General features: G+C 37.1%; 2 protein-coding genes across 2 annotated transcripts in view; one reads left to right on the top strand and one right to left on the bottom strand.

Moving 5' to 3' along the window:
• The window catches only part of LOC123311552 (sodium/hydrogen exchanger 8), a 29,596-nt gene extending 9,116 nt beyond the window's left edge, over window positions 1-20,480 (bottom strand). Inside the window, exons 1-2 of the mRNA XM_044895591.1 lie at window positions 19,117-20,480; window positions 7,557-8,257 (exon numbers count right to left, since the gene is read on the bottom strand). Of these exons, the coding sequence (XP_044751526.1) occupies window positions 7,557-8,257; window positions 19,117-20,275 (1,860 nt within the window). The 5' untranslated portion in view covers window positions 20,276-20,480. The remainder of the gene's footprint in view (window positions 1-7,556; window positions 8,258-19,116) is intronic.
• Window positions 20,481-20,882: 402 nt separating this feature from the next.
• Window positions 20,883-23,310, top strand: LOC123312417 (transmembrane protein 177). Its single transcript, XM_044896832.1, has 4 exons — window positions 20,883-21,138; window positions 21,194-21,263; window positions 21,318-21,476; window positions 22,760-23,310. The coding sequence occupies exons 1-4, from the start codon at window positions 20,984-20,986 to the stop codon at window positions 23,285-23,287; spliced, it is 912 nt and encodes a 303-aa protein (XP_044752767.1). The 5' UTR covers window positions 20,883-20,983; the 3' UTR covers window positions 23,288-23,310.
• Window positions 23,311-23,879: the final 569 nt, after the last annotated feature.

Below are 23,879 nucleotides of genomic sequence, written 5' to 3'. Positions count from 1 at the left end.
AATATCCATTTTAGGGCAAGGGTGTGATGCATACACTCACATTATTTTTTAACGAAGATTCAATATCTGCCATAAAAAAATGGGGTTCTAATTTGAAGAAATTGATTTTTCACGATTTTGTCATCCCTAACTTTGAAAGCGATTTTTTCACCCCCTTTATCATGAATCGCGATTTCGATTTTTAAAGTGGATTCATCAATCTTACTTCTTGAAAAATCCCAAAAATGAAAATTTTCCATCCAAAAACCTCGAAGTTATTCTTGTTTCAGCGGAGCTCTATTTTCGATTTTTTTTTCGAATTTTCCCGCTCAGAGACAATTTTCCAACCAAAACTGAAAAATGTTACATCAAAATAACTTGAAGTTTTCTAAGGAATCTATTTCTGCAATAAAAAAATGGTGTTCTAATTTGAAAAACGGAAGTTGATGTCATTTCCGGAAAAACCGGAGGTGCTCATGCCTTGAAAATATTTTAGATTTCATCAGCATCGTGAAATACTTATAAGTGCTGAATTTCATGAAAATACGTTCAGTAGTTTCCCGTATAAATATGGGTGAGGTTCCTCGTGAAAGACTCTGTATAAGCCCAGCGGAGGAGCAGGTAGGCAAGTACAAGTACAGTTACAGTGCAAGCGACTAGTGGAAATAAACAAGAGTGGAAATAAATAGTAGTGTAATAGTTAGTTTGTGAGTTATAAGTGTATTAAGTGTAAATAAATAATTTTAATAAGTCGGACGTTTTAATCAAGCGAAGAAAACGTTACATTGGTGTCACGTGTGAGGTTCAACATCGCTCGAATTAAATAAATATTTTCGGTTATTTGTTCATGCCAGTGACCACAAGATTACAGAACGCAATGGAGACTCAAGCGGTAATGGACTTTTTGAGTAAGATGAACGAAAGAAAGGAAAGAAAATTCTCGAAATTTTAATGAGAAAATGGACGAAAACTTTTGTAAGTTAAATGAGAAAATGGACGAGAACTCTTGTAAGTTGAATGAGAAAATGGACGAGAACTCATGTAAGTTGAATGAACAAATGGAAGAAAATTCCAGAAGATTAAATGAGAAAATTGATGAGAAATTGAATGAGAAAATTGACCAGATTAGGGAAAATTGTAACGATGTGGTGGGTCAACTTACAGATAAATTGGATGAGAAACCATAAATGAAAAATTCGATAAAGTGGACGAGAGATTCGATATAGTCAGTGGAAAATTTGACGAGGTTGATGAAAAGTTTGACAAGGTTAACGGAAAGTTTGAAGAAATGGCAGGAATAATTGAACATCATTCCAAATTGATAGATTCCTTGAAAAGAATGTCAAACAGAACAGATATTCTGGCTTCAACATCCTACAGCACAGCGAAAGCGGAAAATGACGGCGAATGTAGTAGAATGAAGATCAAGCCTCCAACTTTTGATGGAAAAATACCGTGGTCGACATATCAAAAACAGTTTGAAGCTGCTGCCCTGGTGAACAATTGGAACGACAACGAAAAAGCCACGGCATTAATTATAGCTCTGCGAGGAGAGGCACTCAACATTCTGCAGACGATCCCGGAGAGCCAACAAGCCTGTTACGAAGTTCTTACATCGAAACTTCAGATGAGATATGGTGATGCTCATCTACAACAAGTATACCATGCAAAAATAAAGAACCGAGTGCAGAAAACAGGGGAAAATCTCCAAGAGTTTGAAGCTGATGTGGCGAGATTAGTCAGGCTGGCTTATCCATCTGCTCCAGATAGTTTCCTGGAACAGCTATCAATCCAGACATTCGTGGATGGGATAAAGGATAGTGAAATACAACAAGCCCTGAGACTAGCACGCCCTACAATCATAGATGATGCCTTAGCCCAGGCTTTGGAAATAGAGGCAGCGAAGCAAGCGTCGCATAGAGGACACCTTCGTGTAAGAGAAGTCCAAGAAACAGACCGATCTATTGAGGACATTGTCAGAGAAGAAATCCGCAGAATATCACAAACTAGGAAAAAGGATACTGTGTGCTGGAACTGCAACAAAAGTGGGCATTTCAAGCGAAACTGTCCAGAATTGGAAAAAGAGTCACAGCAGGGAAACTAAAAGGGGTCGGTGATAAGGGGCATAAATCGACCCAAGCCAAAAATGCCCCCGAAGTGATAATCCGGGGAATAATGTCCAAGGATTTATCAAGCATAGTTATCCCCGGAAAGATAAATGATCGAAATGTGAAAATACTGGTAGATACTGGCTCGACCAAAACCATTGTGCGTCCAGAAATTGCTGAAGGATTCGAGATTCGCCCAGTTAGGATCAAACTTCGAACTGCGTCTGGACAAGAAATACCGACTTATGGATCGATCGTCTCCACTATTGAATTAGGAAACACAACAGTTAGCCACGAAGTTCTGGTAGCTGGAATCACGGAAGAAGTTATTCTGGGATTGGACCTTGTTAAGAAGCTTGGATGCCAATTGGATATGAAGAGTGATGTACTTCGGCTAGGAAGTGAAGAGATTCCATTCAATGATGTGGAGGACAAGATATATCGGATTCGACTGACCGAGGACATCACGTTACCAGGGCGAACTGAAGGCATAGTGACTGGTAGATGTGACGATGTAACGAGGTGTGGCTGCGTGAGAGTAATTGAGCCCTCTGACGATATAACCTTAGCTAAAGGACTATTACTTGGGAAGACCTTGGTAAGGGTAAGAGACAGCATTTCCATCCGATTGCTAAATGTCAACATGTTTCCAGTCACCCTGAAGAAGGATACCTTGATTGGACGTGGTGTACCTGTGTACCATATTTCGGGTGGGATAAGTACTGCAGAAGTCTCAAAATCGCAAAGGAGTTCCGAAGAACTGGTGTCCCTCCTCACTTCAAAATGTCAAGAGCTCGACCGATACCAACTACTCGAAGTGAGAAAATTGGTTCAAACGTTCTCCGACCTTTTTTCTACGGACGGAAAAGCAGGGAAGACTGATGTTGTGCAGCATAAAATCAATACTGGTGATGCACAACCTATCCGACAGCATTCTAGACGTCTTCCTCTGGCAAAAAGAGAAGAAGCTGAAAGGATTATTGAAGACATGGCGAGAGAAGGTGTAATCGAACCATCCGATAGCCCCTGGACATCGCCCGTTGTATTAGTGAAGAAGAAGGATGGAACCACTAGATTCTGCGTAGACTATAGGCAGCTCAATCAGGCCACGAAAAAGGACAGCTATCCCTTACCGAGAATTGATGATACCCTGGATACACTCTCGGGATCACGTTGGTTTTCCACCTTGGATCTGAAGAGTGGATATTGGCAGGTTGGCTTGGATCCAAAAGACAAAGAAAAGACTGCCTTCAGTATTGGAACGGAAAGACAAGAGTGAGTTGCGGAGTTTCTTCTTTGCACTTATTATAGAAGATTTGTATCTGGTTTTGCCAACGTTGCCAAGCCGCTGACGAAATTGACGGAAGATGGATAGGAGTACATATGGTCCGATGATTGCGCTGGAGCCTTCGAACGATTGAAAAGGGCTCTGATCACAGCTCCAGTTCTGAGTTACGCAAGGGCTGAAGGTAAATTTGTGCTCGACACCGATGCCAGTAATACAGCCATTGGGGGCGTTCTATCGCAAGTTCAGGATGGACAGGAAAGAGTCATCGGGTACTTCAGCAAGGTGTTGTTCAAACCAGAACGGAATTATTGCGTGACCAGGAGAGAACTTTTAGCAGTCATCAAGTCCGTAGAACATTTCTACAAATATTTGTACGGAAGGAAATTCTTACTAAGAACGGACCATACTGCTTTGAAATGGCTCCTGAGTTTCAAGAACCCGGAAGGACAAGTGGCTAGATGGATTGAGAGGCAGCAAGAGTATGACTTTGACACTGAACATAGAGCGGGGACTAGCCATCGCAATGCAGACGCGTTATCAAGAAGACCTTGTCCCGAGAATTGCAGCCATTGTTCGCGCCTGGGAGAAAAGATCGATTTAAGGCGGACCACCGTAATCGAAGACGACTGGCTACCTGAAGAAATTCAAAGAGCACAAGAGGAAGATAACGACTTAAAAGTAATCCTGAGTTAGAAGAAGAGCGGTAGACGACCTACTTGGGAAGAAGTATCCACACTGAGCCAGAATATAAAGTCGTATTGGGCACAATGGGAAACGCTGAAGATTGATGGAGGTCTTCTGAAACGTTGTTGGGAAAATGAAGATGGAACTGAGCAGAGACTTCAGTTGATTGTGCCGAAGAGCCGTGTGACAGACATTCTGACCAGACTACATAATGGAACCCGAAACAGACCATGGAAACAAGTACATTTTGGTAGCGATGGACTATTTCACGAAATGGGTGGAAGCCTACGGTATTCCTAATCAAGAGGCAAGTACGGTAGCTGACAAATTGGTCAGAGAATTCTTCTGCAGATTTGGAATACCTCTGGAGCTGCATTGTGATCAAGGCCGAAATTTTGAATCGAAGTTATTCCAAGAAGTATGCAGCAAATTGGGGATTCACAAAACAAGGACTACACCTCTTCATCCACAATCAGACGGCATGGTCGAACGAATGAATCGGACCATGGGAAAACATCTAGCCAAAGTAGTTTCTGATCACCAGCGGGATTGGGATGAATATTTACATCTATTCACCATGGCATATAGATCTTCGGTTCAAGAATCTACCAAGGAAACTAGATCCAGTATAATGTTTGGCCGAGAAATAAGGCTGCCTTGCGACTTAGAGTTTGGATGTAAGCCTGGAGAAGACGTAGCTGGGGAGGACTACGTTAGTAAATTAAGGAACAAGCTGGATTACATTCATGACAAGGTACGCAATCAAATGCAGCAAGCAAGTGACCGAATGAAAATGCGCTACGACATCAAGGCTATTGAAGGTGGATTCACCACTGGAGATCTGGTGTGGCTACATAATCCACAAAGGAGGAAAGGTTTTTCACCAAAGCTGCAGAGACAGTGGGAGGGACCGTATGAAATAATCAAGAGGATAAATGATGTAGTAAGGAAGCTCCCCAGAGGAAAACCAAAGGTTGTCCGTTTCAACCGATTAGCCCCGTACGCGCAGGACGAAGAAGAAGTACGTCTTGTGGAAACTTCGATGCAAGGTATCAGCGATTACCAGAAGTTTATGGATTGCTACGGTGAGGCGTTACACAGGAAGTACATCAAGACCTCTTTACCGTGTCTGAGGAATACTCTCTCGCTCATTGCGTAGCGGAGGACCTTCGTATGAGCAAAGGAATAGCAAGAGTATTCAGAAATAAATTTGGACGTCAGGAACAGCTATTGCGACAGCAGCCAAGAATCGGAAAAGTTTTGAAATTGAAGGCTGAAGGTCGGTTCATTTATTACCTAGTCACCAAGCAACATTCCTATCAGAAGCCAACCTATCAGAATCTATGGACAGCACTGCATAGCTTGAAAGAAGACCTTCAACGCTTTGGAGTTAGGAAATTAGCTGTTCCCAAGCTCGGTTGTGGATTGGACCAGCTGAATTGGCGAGTTGTGCGAAGCATGCTGGAGGTGGTATTTCAGGGGACTGGTATACGGATCCTGGTGTGTAGTTTCAACCCAAAGCAGGCCAGGGAGTCTGGAAAAACTGTGGAGTGCTACTTCCATCAGAATGGCTACTGTAGGAATGGTGATGGGTGCAAGTTTCGCCACGGTCCTCGGAGAAATTCACTAAATCTGTTCTGGGACAGAACAGGCTTAAGGAGGGGACAGTGTAACCAGTCCGGCCCTTGCGGTCGGACCTTTCGAGAACCAGAGCGGTCGCGAGGTTCTCGAATAACCGCGAAGGTACCTGAATGTTTCCGGCGCCTATATAAGCCCAGCGGAGGAGCAGGTAGGCAAGTACAAGTACAGTTACAGTGCAAGCGACTAGTGGAAATAAATAGTAGTGTAATGGTCAGTTTGTGAGTTATAAGTGTATTAAGTGTAAATAAATAATTTTAATAAGTCGGACGTTTTAATCAAGCGAAGAAAACGTTACAATAATATTACTTGTATTATTAGTTGAGTCCTGGTCGTTACATGTAGAAACCACCATTTAAAAAAAATTGCAAATAGATATTCAATGAAATATACATATTGAATTTCATGTATTCTCGACCTCAAAATATGGGTTTATTTTGAATGAAATTTTTTAATTTGGGTCTGAAAGGGTTAAATCATTATATATAAATATTGAAGACTCTGATAGCGCTTGATGATAGTGCGATGAAAATAAATTCAAATAGAAATTTGAAAAGAGAGAAAAAAAAACTGATGAAAGATCTGTTTTTTGTTCGAATGGCACAAATTTTCTATTGTTTTTATGATATGTTGAAATCAGAATATTACAATATTTTTATATTCACATGAAAAATAATATTCCTGATAGAACAAACACTGAATTTGATGTGCTAGAATGAGCCTGGCTTAAAATATACCTTCAAATCTTGAAATCCATTTTCATGATTGAAAATCATTATTTTCTTCAATATTATGTTTTTTGCATTGAAGAAATTCATATTTGGATGAAACAATGTTTTTTTTTAAGTCTAACCCCCAGAAACTGTTAGAAGAAAATTTGTCCTTATAAAGTTTACATTATTTTGATGAAGAGGAAATTTTGTTGGAAACATACCAGGCGGATTATTGTTCCACTTTTTTCGGTGTAGTAGAATGAACTAGAGTTCTGGGACAAATTAAAGTAAATCAAACTTATCTTAGGCGAGATGTGTACGACCTGGTGAGAACATCTCTTAGGGGGCACAATAGAACCTGAGGGCGCCGTAAGATGTAACCCCTTCCTAACCATCAACTATCAATTATCTTAGACTCAAATTTAGTGTTTTTGTTTTATCAGGAATATTATTTTTCATGATGGGAATATAAAATTATTGTAATATTCTGATTCCAACATATCATAAAAACAATATAAAATTTGTGCGATGAAAACAAAAAACAGGCCTTTCATCAGTTTTTTTCGCTCTTCTCAAATTTCTTTTTGAATTTATTTCATCTCATATACCGTGTGATATTTCTCACCTGTCAAATTGAAATTTTTTAATACGGGCCTGCAATTTTTTTTCTTGTGCTGACGGTGAATGCCTATAGGAACAAGATTGTGAAATATTAGCGAAAAATTTACCATATTAACGAAGATATGGGAGTTTTAAGATTTAGCATTTTTTCATAAATCATAAATTTTTATGCACCTTGAGCTACCTGTTGATAATTATTCACCTGTACTGCTAGCAAAACATTACAAGAGACCTAATACTTTCAAAATAAATCAAGCTATCAAAAATTAATTTTTCATCGGCATAATTATGATAAGGATGAAGTTACTTGCGAAACAAATTTTAGGGATGGGTTTTTCCACTTCTTATAATTATAGGGGAAAACCAGCAAAATTTGTTTTGATTGCCTTCTCTTCTCAACATCATTTATGTCAGTTATCTGGGGTCTTAGAAAAGAATTGACAATTCAATAAAGGAAATGAATTTAAAACACTCTTGAATTTCCGGAGATCTTTCCCATCAACCGTTCAATAAGATTGCACTCACCTGTTGTGTGAATCTCCTGGTGAAGAATGGAATGAAGTACTTAATGTCATACTTCACGAACCCTTTTATTCTATCAGATACGAATGATACTTCAGCTTCACCTTCCGTGGTCTCCGACAAATGCTCAGAGTCTATGGTTTTTCCCCACTCCCTCGTCTTACTTAGAATCACCTCTCTGTCCTTCTTCTTTTTCCTCAGACGCCTGGAGGGATTCTTGGTCGCCTGCATGAATTTCAAAAGTGGCATGGTGGCGCCTCCAAAGACGAGGGTAGTAACCAGAACGATTATCAAAGTGGTTGTTATGATGACATGTCTAGTTTCATCGCTGAAATTCAGATGGAGCGACAAAGCGTACGAAATGGCTCCCCTCAAACCGCTGAACCACATTATAAACATCATCTTCTTCGTTATCTGATGTTCCCGGAATTTATTTACCAAGTACGCTAGTGGGAAGATGTTGCAAGCTCTACCAAGAAGACATAACACCAAGCTCCAAACAACAAGAGCAGGCTCTGCTCTGTGCTTAAAACTGAACAATGCTAGTCCAAGGTAAGCAAACACACAAGTTTCGGCGATGAATGATAAAGTTCTCAGTGTTTGTTGCATCGTTATTTGAGTCACAGTTGACAGGTTGAAGTGAGTGTAATGAGACATAACTATTCCGCAGAATAATATTGCCATTATACCAGAAAGGTGAATACCTGAAAAAGAAAGGCTTTTATTAAACCTACTGAATTAAACTATGAAGTTTTATCGAATTGTGATTCGCAAAGAACTTTTTGGAGAGCTTTTTATCTTAATTAGGCTGATGATGAGAAATTCTGAAATACAGAGCTTAAGTATGACTACCTATTTCTGCATTGTTGAGAAAAATTTTTTTTCGAAGTAGTTTTGGAAAAATATTCAAAATATCTTGAATTGAAAACTTGTGCGATAGACTAATAACAATCTCGAAGAACTTTAATAGACTTCGTAGCCGGTGCTGTGAGTTCAGAGGTAAGCCGCCGCCCCGTACTGTTAAATTTGAAGCTCAGATTTAGCCAACCCCATCCTATCAGAGTTCTCACCCCTCCGGAAGTAGTTTATCCGACGGTGCAAAAGCCCCTGGGAAGACGAAAATGGACAGGAGAAAAAAACCCGTCCTCGTCCTGTCCGAGCACTGACCCTACTAGAAGTAGTTTTACTGGCGGTGCGAAAGCCTCTGGAAAGACGAAATCGCAGATAAGAACCGAATCGTACCGTTGGGCCGCCTTCTGGCTTTTAAACATATAACTTTTGAAACTGAATTCCGTCTCCATTTTCCGATAACTGAAAGTCTCGCTTCTGGCTGGCGGACGGGTCAAAGATTATAGTTACATGTTACAACTTTTTAACCCTATAACTTATAACGGTCAAAAATTGAGAAAATTTAGCGAGCGGGGCGTCAAATTGTAGATCTTCATAGAGTCCTTTGAAACGATTGAGTTCGATTTTGTTTTCGAGATGGAGTTGAAAAACGACCGTCAATTGAAAATTGGTTATCCGGGTGGTTTTTTTGGGACACTGTACTAAAACAAATTTTATTCGTCATTAGAGAATTTCACTAGCTTTCATCTCACCATCTGACATATCACACAATGCTTCGGACGTGATACCGGTTTCCGGTTTCCACGACCACAAAAAACTTGACTCTAGTTATTTAAGTGCAGAATTCTTCGTTTTTATCTCTGTTTTTATATACTTAGTTCACTGTTTTATCACCCGTTTTTCAAAAATTGGCTAAAGATGGCTTATGGGTCCGACACATGTCCCTAATCAACATCTTAAATGAATGAATAATGACTTGAAGAATTAACTGACTTATACAATATAAATTATTGTGAAATTGCAGTTAGCGTTGGAATAATCCGAGAAATAATATTATTTTGCAGGATTTCCGAGAGGATTTCAATAATTTTAACAGAAGGTTGGCTAAATTTCACTGAAAATTGAGAATACAATCAGTGCCAATTTTAAAATTTCATGATATTCATTAGTATAGAGCGGTAAAGGATAATTCCAAGTCCACAACGATGTTACAATCATGTGTAAAGACCCCGAGAAACACCCAGTGTAATGGTCTGTAATTTTCTAATTCTAACTTACGAAGAGACACCTTGTACAGGGTATCACAAATTGCTTGATTTTGGCTGTTTCTGGTACTTCTAGACTAGATAGGTAAAAACTTTGAAAGGAGTCCTGGGCTCGATTTTCGTGAAAAGTCCATAACTGAAAACCCTCGTGAAAACCATTTCACGATATCTTCATTTGTCTTGAAGATATGACCAAATTTTGATATTTTGTCGATTTAGAAAATGTGCCGTATCTTCGTTATTTCAAATACGAATGTATTCTTTTTTTTTGGCCTCATATCATCAAAAAAAATTAGCTTTTCAAAAAAAAAAATATATATATATATATACAGGGTGACCACAGAAAGTATTTACATTTTGAAAACAGCAAAACGGTGTTAATTTTTTAAACAAAAAATTTATTTACTTTTCTAACATGTTTGTTAGGATATGCCATTTAATTTAACTTGCAAAAATAATGTCAGGAAGGTGACGGCCGTCTTCTCTGATGCAGTTTTCAATTCTGTTGAGGAAGCTCTGCCATACTAGCTGTAGTGTCTCCTCGGTGATTAGTGCCACCTCTTCACGAATTGCCTCCTTCAAATCTTTCAAATTACGAGGTTTGCGTTGAAAAACTTTCTCCTTCAAATGTCCCCACAAAAAAAAAATCGCAGATGTTGAGGTCGGGAGAACGACGAGGCCAGGGCAAATCTCCAAATCTTGAAATGACATGACCTGGAAACAAGTTTCGCAGCAACGTCATCGAAACTTTTGCTGTGTGTGCAGTAACTCCATCTTGCTGGAACCATACGTCCTGTTGCAAGTTGAGCATCTGCAGTTGTAAGAAAAAAAATCGTTGATCATACGCACGTACCGATTCGCATTCACGGTCACCGCAACTCCATCCTCTTCAAAAAAGACTGGTATACCTAAATGGCCAATGCTAAGGAGGTGAATGACCGCCCGCCCAACCCCCCCTAATTTGCCAAGGCCGAGTACAGTCACATCAAAAATGTAAATACTTCCCGTGGTCACCCTGTATATATATATATATATATGTCGATATATTACTTTCTTACTCGAGGCAAAATCACCATTTTAGTAAAATTTTTATATTGATAGAATTCTATGAAACCATTGATCACAAAATTGTCCAGGACCAATAAATCTCCATCTCTATGATAGGAATTAAAACTTTCCGTTCATATAATTTCATTTGTTAGCTGAAACACCTATAACTTCAATAAAATCATGTTATTCATGTTAACTCAATTGGAATAAATATCGAACAGAATTTCTATGATAAAGTTCAGTATAGCTTATGAAAAGTTCTCAAATTGAGTTCCATTATTCTGTAAACATATCCTACTTCTTTTTCTAATTCACTGAATTCAACAGCATAACTGAGGAAATGTCTCTGATGGCGTTCCTGACTCTCTGCTCTAAATCAGCCCTATTAATGACTGGAGTCTTGAAAATTTTATTTTTAACATATCCCCACACGAAGAAATCTAAAAAATTGACTGGATTGAGGTCTGGTGATCTTGCAGGCCAGGCAATAGGACCATGTGTTCCCAGCCACTGATTTTAGTTCGTTGCGAATTATGGGCAGGTGCAGGTGCAGGTGCGCCATCCTGCTGATAAGAAAGGAACATCCGATTCACTGAAAGGAATATTGTCAATATACTCCTCAACAAAATTTTCTGAAATATTCAAATAAGCCAAATTTTCTTCATATTATATTTTAGGTCCCAGAAATCTCCCGTTCACGATTGCAAGCACGGGTGTGAAGGCAGCAACGGTTTCCAGCAACGGTTTTTTCATTTTCGCTTTTACCATACAGATTGTAAAAATACCTGTCGTTCGGGATTTTTTGATACGAATGGGTTATTTAGAACATTATAAACACAGTCTATAGGGTGAAATAATTTGTGCATCGAAAACTACCTCCACCAACCCCCCGAAATTTAACTATCTTGATACACAGTGAAAAAACCCCGTTGCTCGGAGTTTTTCTATGAAAATGGGTTCTTACCCACATACTGAACACGATCTATAGGGTGAAATAATTTGTGCATCAAAAACTACCCCCCTCCAACCCTCTGAAGTTGTAATATCTTGATACTGTAAAAAGTGTGAAAAAAAACCGTTGCTCGGTGTTTTTTGATGGAAATGGGTTGTTACCAACATACTGAACACGATTTATTGGGTGAAATAATTTGTGCATCAAAAACTACCCCTCCTTCAACCCTCTAATGTTGAACTATCTTGATACAGTAAAAAGTGTGAAAAAAAAACCGTTGCTCAGGGTTTTTTGATGGAGATGGGTTGTTACCAACATACTGAACACGATCTATAGGGTGAAATAATTTGTGCATCAAAAACTACCCCCCTCCAACCCTCTGAAATTGGAATATCTTGATACAGTAAAAAGTGTAAAAAAAAACCGTTGCTCGGAGTTTTTTGATGGAAATGGGTTCTTACAAACATACTAAACACGATCTATAGGGTGAAATAATTTTTGCATCAAAAACTACCCCCCCTCCAACGCTCTGAAGTTGAACTAAATTGATAGAGTAAAAAGTGTAAAAAAAAAAAAACCGTTGCTCGGTGTTTTTTGATGGAAATGGGTTGTTACCAACATACTGAACACGATCTATAGGGTGAAATAATTTGTGCATCAAAAACTACCCCCCTTCCAACCCTCTGAAGTTGAACTAAATTGATAGAGTAAAAAGTGTAAAAAAAAAAACCGTTGCTCGTAGTTTTTTATGGAAATGGGTTGTTACCAACATACTAAACACGACTTATAGGGTAAAATAATTTGTGCATCAAAAACTACCCCCCTCCAACCCTCTGAAGTTGAAATATCTTGATACAGTAAAAAGTGTAAAAAAAACGTTGCTCGGAGTTTTTTGATAGAAATGGGTTGTTACCAACATACTAAACACGATCTCTAGGGTGAAATAATTTGTGCATCAAAAACTACCCCTCCTCCAACGCTCTGAAGTTGAACTAAATTGATAGAGTAAAAAGTGTAAAAAAAAAACCGTTGCTCGGTGTTTTTTGATGGAAATGGGTTGTTACCAACATACTGAACCCGATCCATAGGGTGAAATAATTTGTGCATCAAAAACTACCCCCCCTCTCCAACCCTCTAATGTTGAACTATCTTGATACAGTAAAAAGTGTGAAAAAAAACCGTTGCTCGGAGTTTTTTGATGGAAATGGGCTGTTACCAACATACTAAACACGATCTATAGGGTGAAATAATTTGTGCATCAAAAACTACCCCCCCTCCAACTCTCTAATGTTGAACTATCTCTAAAACTACCCCTCCTCCAACGCTCTGAAGTTGAACTAAATTGATAGAGTAAAAAGTGTAAAAAAAAACCGTTGCTCGGTGTTTTTTGATGGAAATGGGTTGTTACCAACATACTGAACCCGATCTATAGGGTGAAATAATTTGTGCATCGAAAACTACCTCCACCAACCCCCCGAAATTTAACTATCTTGATACACAGTGAAAAAAACCCGTTGCTCGGAATTTTTCTATGAAAATGGGTTCTTACCCACATACTGAACACGATCTATAGGGTGAAATAATTTGTGCATCAAAAACTACCCCCCTCCAACCCTCTGAAGTTGTAATATCTTGATACTGTAAAAAGTGTGAAAAAAAATCGTTGCTCGGGGTTTTTTGATGGAAATGGGTTGTTACCAACATACTAAACACGATCTATAGGGTGAAATAATTTGTGCTTCAAAAACTACCCCCCTCCAACGCTCTGAAGTTGAACTAAATTGATAGAGTAAAAAGTGTGAAAAAAAAACCGTTGCTCGAGGTTTTTTGATGGAGATGGGTTGTTACCACCATACTGAACATGATCTATAGGGTGAAATAATTTGTGCATCAAAAACTACCCTCCTCCAACCCTCTGAAATTGGAATATCTTGATACAGTAAAAAGTGTAAAAAAAAACCGTTGCTCGGAGTTTTTTGATGGAAATGGGTTGTTACAAACATACTAAACACGATCTATAGGGTGAAATAATATGTGCATCAAAAACTACCCCCCCTCCAACGCTCTGAAGTTGGACTAAATTGATAGAGTAAAAAGTGTAAAAAAAAAAAACCGTTGCTCGGTGTTTTTTGATGGAAATGGGTTGTTACCAACATACTGAACACGATCTATAGGGTGAAATAATTTGTGCATCAAAAACTACCCCCCTTCCAACCCTCTGAAGTTGAACTAAATTGATAGAGTAAAAAGTGTAAAAAAAAAACCGTTGCTCGTAGTTTTTTATGGAAATGGGTTGTTACCAACATACTAAACACGACTTATAGGGTAAAATAATTTGTGCATCAAAAACTACCCCCCTCCAACCCTCTGAAGTTGAAATATCTTGATACAGTAAAAAGTGTAAAAAAAAACGTTGCTCGGAGTTTTTTGATGGAAATGGGTTGTTAGAAACATACTAAACACGATCTATAGGGTGAAATAATTTGTGCATCAAAAACTACCCCTCCTCCAACGCTCTGAAGTTGAACTAAATTGATAGAGTAAAAAGTGTAAAAAAAAACCGTTGCTCGGTGTTTTTTGATGGAAATGGGTTGTTACCAACATACTGAACCCGATCTATAGGGTGAAATAATTTGTGCATCAAAAACTACCCCCCCTCTCCAACCCTCTAATGTTGAACTATCTTGATACAGTAAAAAGTGTGAAAAAAAAACCGTTGCTCGGAGTTTTTTGATGGAAATGGGTTGTTACCAACATACTAAACACGATCTATAGGGTGAAATAATTTGTGCATCAAAAACTACCCCCCCTCCAACCCTCTAATGTTGAACTATCTTGATACAGTAAAAAGAGTGAAAAAAAACCGTTGCTCGGGGTTTTTTGATGGAAATGGGTTGTTACCAACATACTAAACACGATCTATAGGGTGAACTAATTTGTGCTTCAAAAACTACCCCCCCTCCAACGCTCTGAAGTTGAACTAAATTGATAGAGTAAAAAGTGTGAAAATGCACAAATTATTTCACCCTATAGATCGTGTTTAGTATGTTTCTAACAACCCATTTCCATCAAAAAACTCCGAGCAACGGTTTTTTTTTTACACTTTTTACTGTATCAAGATAGTCCAACTTCAGAGGGTTGGAGGGGGGTAGTTTTTGATGCACAAATTATTTCACCATATAAGTCTTGTTCAGTATGTTGATGACAACCCATTTCCATCAAAAAACCCCGAGCAACGGTTTTTTTTCACACTTTTTACTGTATCAAGATATTTCAACTTCAGAGGGTTCGAGGGGGGGTAGTTTTTGATGCACAAATTATTTCAACCTATAGAGCTTGTTCAGTATGTTGGTGACAACCCATTCCCATCAAAAAACCCCGAGCAACTGTTTTTTTTTTCACACTTTTTACTGTATCAAGATATTTCAACTTCAGGGGGTTGAAGGAGTGGTAGTTTTTGATGCACAAATTATTTAACCCTATAGATCGTGTTTAGTATGTTGGTAACAACCCATTTCCATCAAAAAACTCCGAGCAACGGTTTTTTTTCACACTTTTTACTGTATCAAGATATTTCAAATTCAGAGGGTTGGAGGGGGTAGTTTTTGATGCACAAATTATTTCACCCTATAGATCGTGTTCAGTATGTGGATAACAACCCATTTCCATCAAAAAACTACGAGCAACGGTTTTTTTTCACACTTTTTACTGTACCAAGATATTTCAAATTCAGAGGGTTGGAGGGGGGTAGTTTTTGATTCACAAATTATTTCACCCTATAGATCGTGTTTAGTATGTTGGTAACAACCCATTTCCATCAAAAAACCATGAGCAACGGTTTTTTTTACACTTTTTACTGTGTCAAAATAGTTCAACATTAGAGGGTTGAAGGAGGGGTAGTTTTTGATGCACAAATTATTTCACCCTATAGATCGTGTTCAGTATGTGGATAACAACCCATTTCCATCAAAAAACTACGAGCAACGGTTTTTTTTCACACTTTTTACTGTACCAAGATATTTCAAATTCAGAGGGTTGGAGGGGGGTAGTTTTTGATTCACAAATTATTTCACCCTATAGATCGTGTTTAGTATGTTGGTAACAACCCATTTCCATCAAAAAACCATGAGCAACGGTTTTTTTTACACTTTTTACTGTGTCAAAATAGTTCAACATTAGAGGGTTGAAGGAGGGGTAGTTTTTGATGCACAAATTATTTCACCCTATAGATCGTGTTCAGTATATTGGTAGCAACCCATTTCCATCAAAAAACACCGAGCAACGGTTTTTTTTACACTTTTTACTCTATCAAAATAGTTCAACATTAGAGGGTTGAAGGAGGGGTAGTTTTTGATGCAGAAATTATTTCACCCTATAGGTCTTGTTCAGTATGTTGGTGAAAACCCTTTTTCATCAAAAAACCCCGAGCAACGTTTTTTTTTCACACTTTTTACTGTATCAAGTTAGTTCAACATTAGAGGGTTGAAGGGGGGTAGTTTTTGATGCACAAATTATTTCACCCTATAGATCGTGTTCAGTATGTTGGTAACAACCCATTTCCATCAAAAAACACCGAGCAACGGTTTTTACTGTATCAAGATATTTCAACTTCAGAGGGTTGAAGGAGGGGTAGTTTTTGATGCACAAATTATTTCACCCTATAGATCGTGTTCAGTATGTTGGTAACAACCCATTTCCATCAAAAAACACCGAGCAACGGTTTTTTTTTCACACTTTTTACTGTATCAAGATATTTCAACTTCAGAGGGTTGGAGGGGGGTAGTTTTTGATGCACAAATTATTTCACCCTATAGATCGTGTTCAGTATGTGGGTAAGAACCCATTTTCATAGAAAAACTCCGAGCAACGGGGTTTTTTCACTGTGTATCAAGATAGTTCAATTTCGGGGGGTTGGTGGGGGTAGTTTTCGATGCACAAATTATTTCACCCTATAGACTGTGTTTATAATGTTCTAAATAACCTATTCGTATCAAAAAATCCCGAACAACAGGTATTTTTACAATCTGTATGGTAAAAGCGAAAATGAAAAAACCGTTGCTGGAAACCGTTGCTGCCTTCAGACCCGTGCTTGCAATCGTGAACGGGAGATTTCTGGGACCTAAAATATAATATGAAGAAAATTTGGCTTATTTGCTGCCTTCACATCCGTATATAACTTTGTTATATAACACGCCGCAACTTGTCCACACTTGTGTTATTAAACATGTCGTGTCTTTTTTGCCTATTGTATGGCCGATTTGATTTATCAGGTATTCGAAGTCAGAACTTGTCATCCTTAGGAAATTTTTAAAACTACATTACATTTGATGTCCCCTGTCAATGGGTCTATGTCATTCATTGCTAGATCCTTCAAAAGAGTTGTTCCACTATATTTTCCTCTAGCTCTCAACGATGGCCGTACCCGAAATCTCCGTTTAGATTTCACTCGTCGTCTACATAATATCGCGAAAGCTGCTGCTGCCAAAATGACATCCTATACATTTGAGGACATTTTCAATACTACAGATGCCATTGCTTCCAGATGAGCACTTTTGTTTAGTTTTATTTTGTTACATAGTCTGGATGTCTTTGCTATTTTATAACAAGTTACATAACAAAGTTGTATAACACATTTGTTGTATAACTTTGTTAATAAAATGTTTTGTTATACAGTCTGGACCAGGCTTAACCATTTGTCAAAATCAGCTCATTGTTCGTTACCGTGGGGCAAAGCTTTTTATTATCACTATAAAGAGGCATTTCTGAAAAAGCTATAGTCTTATCACTCTAATCTAACGTCGGGAAGAACATTTTTTCCAAAACCATGCACAAAACACAATACTCGACCAAAACAGCACGCGAATCAATGGAGGGAAAAGCTTGTCTGCCTCACGACAGCGAACGCTTAGCTAATTTTGACAAATCGTTAGAGTTCCCTATATATATATATATATTTTTGAAAAGCTGATGTTTTTTTGGATGATATGAGGCCAAAAAAAGAATGCATTCGTATTTGAAATAACGAAGTTGTTTTTTTTCGACCCTTAGTTCAAGAGATAAAAAAAAAGTTGAATATGGTATCGTAGTGCCTGTAGAAAGTTTTACCGTTTTCAGATATTTTTGTAAATAAAGAAGATACGGCACATTTTCGAAATCGACAAAATATCAAAATTTGGTCATATCTTCAGGACAAATGAAGATATCATGAAACGGTTTTCAGTTATGGACTTTTAACGAAAATCGAGGACTCCTTTTAAAGTTTTTACTTGTCTAGTCTAGAACTCGGTCTAGAAGTACCAGAAACAGCCAAAATCAAGCAATTTGGGATAACCTGTATAGGTTTATTCACGAAACCTGTTCAAATAATCATGTGAAATTTCATAATTGAGTTTAATGAGAAATAAAATCTTGGTTAAATCATCAATTTGATGATACTTTACATTCCATAACGACGAGGAATTATTTAATAGGTGCAAACACTTTCAAAAGAGTCTGTGTGGGGTGTTTTCTTGTAGACTTATTTTTGAAAACAATTCTAAAATCCGTTTCATTAATTTAAATTCCTTGAAACTCCATTTTTTTCAATAAGAAACCTATCTATATATTGCTCTTATTTATTCTATTTTATGGAACAATAGGGGTAGCAATAGAGCACTTCGTGATTCATGAAAAAGCAATCATGTTAACAAGCGCCAGCTCTTGTGGAGCCTGTTATGCGCCATCGAGTCCGCCACTTATTGACTTAGGTCAGAATCGATCCAGCCGTTTCCGAGTACATATCTTAAATTTACCGGAATTTTGGGTCCCTTTCAAGAAATTTTTGCTCGTCAGGTTTTTCGAACGAATTTCATTGCAGATTTTGAAAGGGAAATCTCCTTTCCCCCAAAAAAAAAATTTCGTTGCCGTCACATCCCATATAAAAGTGGGAATTTTGGAGTTTATCCTCAGCGAAAAATTCGACATTTCTTCATTCCAAAAGGTGCTCAAATAGGAAGATTTTTTTAAAATTTTGATTAGGTACTCAAGGAATTCGTTTTTGCAACTATGGTAAGTACTTGGTTGTTTGTTTACATCAAGAAACAGAGAAGATTTCTCGGAAGATTTTCAGTATTCTAATAAGTGTTCTCGTAAAGCCATGAAGGAATCAGCTTCTTGGGCTTGTGAATCCTCTGACCAAAACCAGTGTATTAAATCTACCGATCATATGATCTACTTTTAATTTTGTTTCGATATTACATCATATTAATAAAGAATTTATGAAGAATTGGATTGATTTTGTGTAAGTAATTTTAATTTCATTTGTTTGTTCTTCCCTAAAAATTTTCCAATGAACAGCCTTCATAATTTACCTTGAATATTTCTGACAATATTTCAGAATTTAAAAAAATGCAATAATGGGTTTTGGTTATAATATAAGATGGGAAATAATAAATGATTAGAACCTTACCTTCAGCAAGCACATAAGGGGCATATGTAAATACTAACATCATAGCAAACTCCAAGGACGGATTCTTTCTTAGATCTACATGTTTCAAAAGTAGAGCACTGACTAGGGCGCAGACAACACCAATACCAGCCGATGCAAAAAACATCAGACAAAACGACTGAATTCCCATAACTAATGCTTCTCCCGCTGACATTGTTGGATTATTTGATTCAAGAGCAGCAGTTGTTAAAACAATGGCAATTGCATCATTCAAAATACTCTCCCCAAACACTAACATGTTCAGTACAGGATCCACATTCAGAGCATGGAAAATTGCCACAGTTGCAACTGGATCTACTGCAGATATTAATGATCCAAAGGCAAAAGATTCCACAAAACCTAATTTGTAAACTACATCTGCTAATCCAAGAAAATAAATTCCACATCCAATTATAAAAGCGGAAATGGTTGTTCCAAATATAGCAAACACTAATATCGATCCAATATTTTGAAAGAAGTTTCCCTTGTGCAAATTATATCCAGATTCAAAAATAATTGGTGGTAACAGAATGAGGAAAAAGGCTGTTGGTGAAAATGCTTCTTCTTTCCTCCAGTTGCTGATATTTCTATTTGATAATGCACTCATAGCTAATCCGATAAGTGCTCCTAGGAATACGATGACAATACTTTCTGGTATATATTGGAACCCTGTTTGTAACATGAGATGAATAAGCAAAATACCCAGTGCTAATACACAGAGTACAAAGAATATTGCCATAGAACTATTATGTTCATCTTCTGCAGAACCCTTATCAGGTAACACAGGATCTGCCGATGCAGTTGTAGAGCTAATATTAGTTTGGTTGTTTACAATAGGAACACTGGGCATAGTAGAAGAAACTGTTGGTTCCATTTTCTTAGTGGTACTAGTGGAAATTGATGCATTCTTAACAGTAACATTATTACTAGGTGTAGTAACAGGTACTGGATTTGGTGAGGAAAACTGGTCTTGATTTGATTTTAAGCCTTCTGTAACTTTGACTGTCGTCGCTGTTGTCGTACTAACAGAAGATACTGCGTTATTCGTAGCACTGTTCACCGTATTATTCACTTTTTCATCGCCAGTAAAGACGAATCCACACATAAGCATAAAAATAAAAACACACTTTATATCCTTCATTTTCGAGTAATTTGCAGGAGAAATCTTCACATTGTATTATCTTGTGAAAAACAGAGAGATCTGATTTACCAGGCCAAAATATTTGAAGGCTGGTTCATTTCGTTAATTATTAATATTCACTATATTTGTTATGAAATTCAGTACTAATGAAAATACGATAATGTACGATCACATGAACGACAGATCGACAGATGAATGAACTGAATGACATTTGTGTGATAGGTGACACTGGTGACATGACTTGCTGAACCAAAGATTTCATAGAAATAGAACACAGATTACAGAGTAGGATTACAGAGTGGAAATAGAAGGAGAAAGATTGAACCACAGAACACTAATATTGATTGAACTATAAACAACCAGGATTCTCTCTGGATTGAACTGATTAAAGTTGGAACTGGAAATGCGTTCTTCAAAGTTTTGCTTACTATCATCATACTGAATGGGTTCGTTAAAAAAGAGTACTCCTTCCCTGAAATGTATTCATGCTATCAGAAATATAGAGATATCTCTGAATGCTATACGTCACAGAATCGAATGCATGTATTGTACATTGAACTTTAGTTCAATGGTATTGTATCACCAATTCTCTGAATAACCAAACAACTAATAGAATTTGTTTTTATTTTTCGATTTCTAAAAAATTTGGAAAAGGAAAGACAAAACGAATTTGGTTTTGTGAACTTCATTTAAGTAAAACTTAAAAAAATGACTGAACGATTTTTAAATTGGTGTATATCAAGAAGAGGACGTAAGGCTGCTTCTTTTATGGCGGCTGGATTAATTGGAGGTGTTGCATTTGCTCATATGGCACCTCACACTATATTAATTGAGTATTATGTAGATTTTCTTCATCATTATAGGTAGATCAGAAAAAACATAAAAATTGAAATCATTATATTCTAGTTAACTTTGTAGAAAAGGCTTTGCTGTACCTCTTAGCGCTGAAACCAAAGAAAAATTTCAGAAAGTATTGGATATATTGGAAGTATGTGTTGAATTTAGAATTGAGCTACATTGACTACATTTCACTCAACCCTAGGTAAATCCAGAAAGAAGGCCATTCTATCAACCTTTCAACATAGTTGGTTTTCATGTTGGTGGGATAGGCTCATCATTTGGTAAATGGGGTATTCGAATTGGAATTCCTGCTAATTTTTCCTATAAAACAGAAACAGATGTTGATATATCTCGAATTACTGTAAGTGTTTAAAATTGGTTTTTGAAATTGAGAACTGAAAAATTCAAAGATATAGTTGCGTATAAAGGGGTGTTATTCAGATGTAATGATATAGATGTTTTTTTACTAACAAGAAACAAATTAAAACTTTGAACTCGCAGTTGTCACTTTTGACAAATGTGTTTACATGGCTTAAGTTTTTATATCATGTTAGATTATTGTATATTTAAGGCTAGAAACTCTAACTGTATATTTATACATCGTTAAGGCTTATTTAAGACTTAACGATATTCAGGTAAAGACTTATTTCAGACTGTTTCTCGAAAACTTGCTCTACAGATGCAACTCAAAAATTTGATGAACTAAATGAGTAGCCCTCACCAGTAAAAATAAGGAGGAATAAATGGGTAATTCTCCCTATTTGGGTTATCACTGCATATGCAAATTTAAACTGAATAATTGTGAGTTTCATTCATGATTTTTTCAAATGCACCGCGGAAACTATTCAAAATCATTCTTCAAATATGGGGTTTTAAAATTTAAATCGCTTGGTTCCGAGTTTACGATTTGGCAACAGCGCCTACCAGACAATGAAAAGAACAATGTCCGATCAGCTTGTTTATAAAATAACAGCTGTTGATTTACAGACGCCTACTTACTGGCGAGCTTCAACTTCAACCGGCCATAAAAATCCCATAAAATTTTACGATCCTCGTTCGTCACAGACTTCATAGACATCCATCTTTGTCTATCTCATCAAGATAATGTATTTGTTGTCCTTTATTATAAAGTCATATTTCAGTCGATGTTGCCAACTTTGCAATCGAAATGAAACGCTTTAAATTTCAAATACCCATTTCTATTTTTCATTTTTAAGTGCTTGAAATAATTTTTTTTTGGGACACGGTTGAAATGGTTATTTCAAAATGTGACGTTTCAAGGATATTTCATAAAAAATACTACATTTTCGTCAGAAGGAGTATTTTCAAAAGTTTTGACTCATGAACCTTGTGTTATGCATTATAGTAACAATACCGTATTTAATAATTTTTTATTATTCGGTTGAAGAAATTCAAATATTGCCTATTATTAACTGAAGTTATTATTCCAAACAGGAATTAAATTGGGATGAAATAATTTGTGAACGAAAACTACCCCACCAATTCTCCGAAATACAACCATCATGTCAGTGTGGAAGTAACCTTTACTCAGACTTGTTAAAATTTTTCCCAAAGAATTATTAAGATATTGATCAAATAATGTTCTAAATAATTTATGTTTTCACAATTTATAATGTTTTTCAGTTAGGTGGAGAAAAATTGGCCTCTTGGGAAACGGAAGCTGGAAAAAAGTTGTTGAAATCACTCATCATTTCAGAAAATGCTCAGAATTTCGCGATAGCTAGAGAAATTAAAATGAGGGAAACTCCAAAACTGATGATCGATACATTTTTTGCAACAACCTGTTCCTTTGCTACTTATGCCCTTTCACGTTCGATCAACACAACTTATAACTTATATGCTAAACCTTTAGTAGTTCGGTTAATTATGTATTCTTTAGTAACTTGTTTTACACTAGGTAATTATTTCTTTGTGAAAGACTATAGTCAGGTGCATTATGAACAAATAATTGATAAAGAATTAAAAGAAAAATCCCCTGAATTAGCTGAAGGGGGCAAGGAATATTATACAAAATTATTACTGAGAAATATTTGTCTGAGATCCATTTTAGGAAAAGAAGGTGAAAGATTGTATAGTCCATTAGGAAATGAGAATAGTTTCATAAGAATGAAAACGTTACCCTTAATGCAAAGGAGAGAGTTTTTTGAATAAATTAATATATGTGTTATAGTACAGTTGTATTTTCTTTTGAAATCCTATTCATTCATGATTATAAAAGTCTTATTGATCCCGTTGAACTCTAAAAGAGTTCTTTTATAGTTCAATGCGGTTACAGAGCTGCCATTCAATCCCATCGAATTTTGCCACTCTGTAATCTGTGAAGTGGAATTTTGCCTACCCTGTACCCTCAGATTCTCTGTAATCTGTGCCTGTACCACAGGAAACACTGATTTACTGTATGCCCTGTACATCAATGGCAGAGATTTAATGCGTGCGAAATGTGGGGTAAAATAAAATTGAGGATGACGTTTATTTTGGTACATATGTATATGTTACGGCTAAAGATAGGTGTGAACATAAACTTAAGATTAGCCGGCTAAACTTAGGTTTATATTCGAGGACCGGCTAAAGTTCGATAAAGTATTCAGCTGCCTCAGGGAATTTCATCTTTAGCCGGCTAATGTGCACATTACCCAAAACGAAACGGCTAAAAATGTATTCGATGAACACGCGGAGGGGTGATGTCTTTTGAATGGTCGGATGTCAGAAGATGAAAGCAAGTTGTTGTTAGAATTGAAATATG

This window comes from Coccinella septempunctata, chromosome 1 (genome assembly GCF_907165205.1).
Source record: "Coccinella septempunctata chromosome 1, icCocSept1.1, whole genome shotgun sequence".
NCBI classification, from domain to species: domain Eukaryota; kingdom Metazoa; phylum Arthropoda; class Insecta; order Coleoptera; family Coccinellidae; genus Coccinella; species Coccinella septempunctata.
The sequence above is the reverse complement of the archived record's forward strand: the minus strand, read 5'-3'. Positions and strand labels throughout refer to the sequence as shown.

Excerpts from the sequence above, each read along its gene's own strand:
- LOC123312417 (XM_044896832.1), top strand. The coding sequence starts at position 20,984 with ATGACTGAACGATTTTTAAATTGGTGTATATCAAGAAGAGGACGTAAG. Across the intron at positions 21,264-21,317 it reads AAGTATTGGATATATTGGAA|GTAAATCCAGAAAGAAGGCC; the intron begins GTATGTGTTGAA and ends ACTCAACCCTAG. Across the intron at positions 21,477-22,759 it reads TTGATATATCTCGAATTACT|TTAGGTGGAGAAAAATTGGC; the intron begins GTAAGTGTTTAA and ends AATGTTTTTCAG.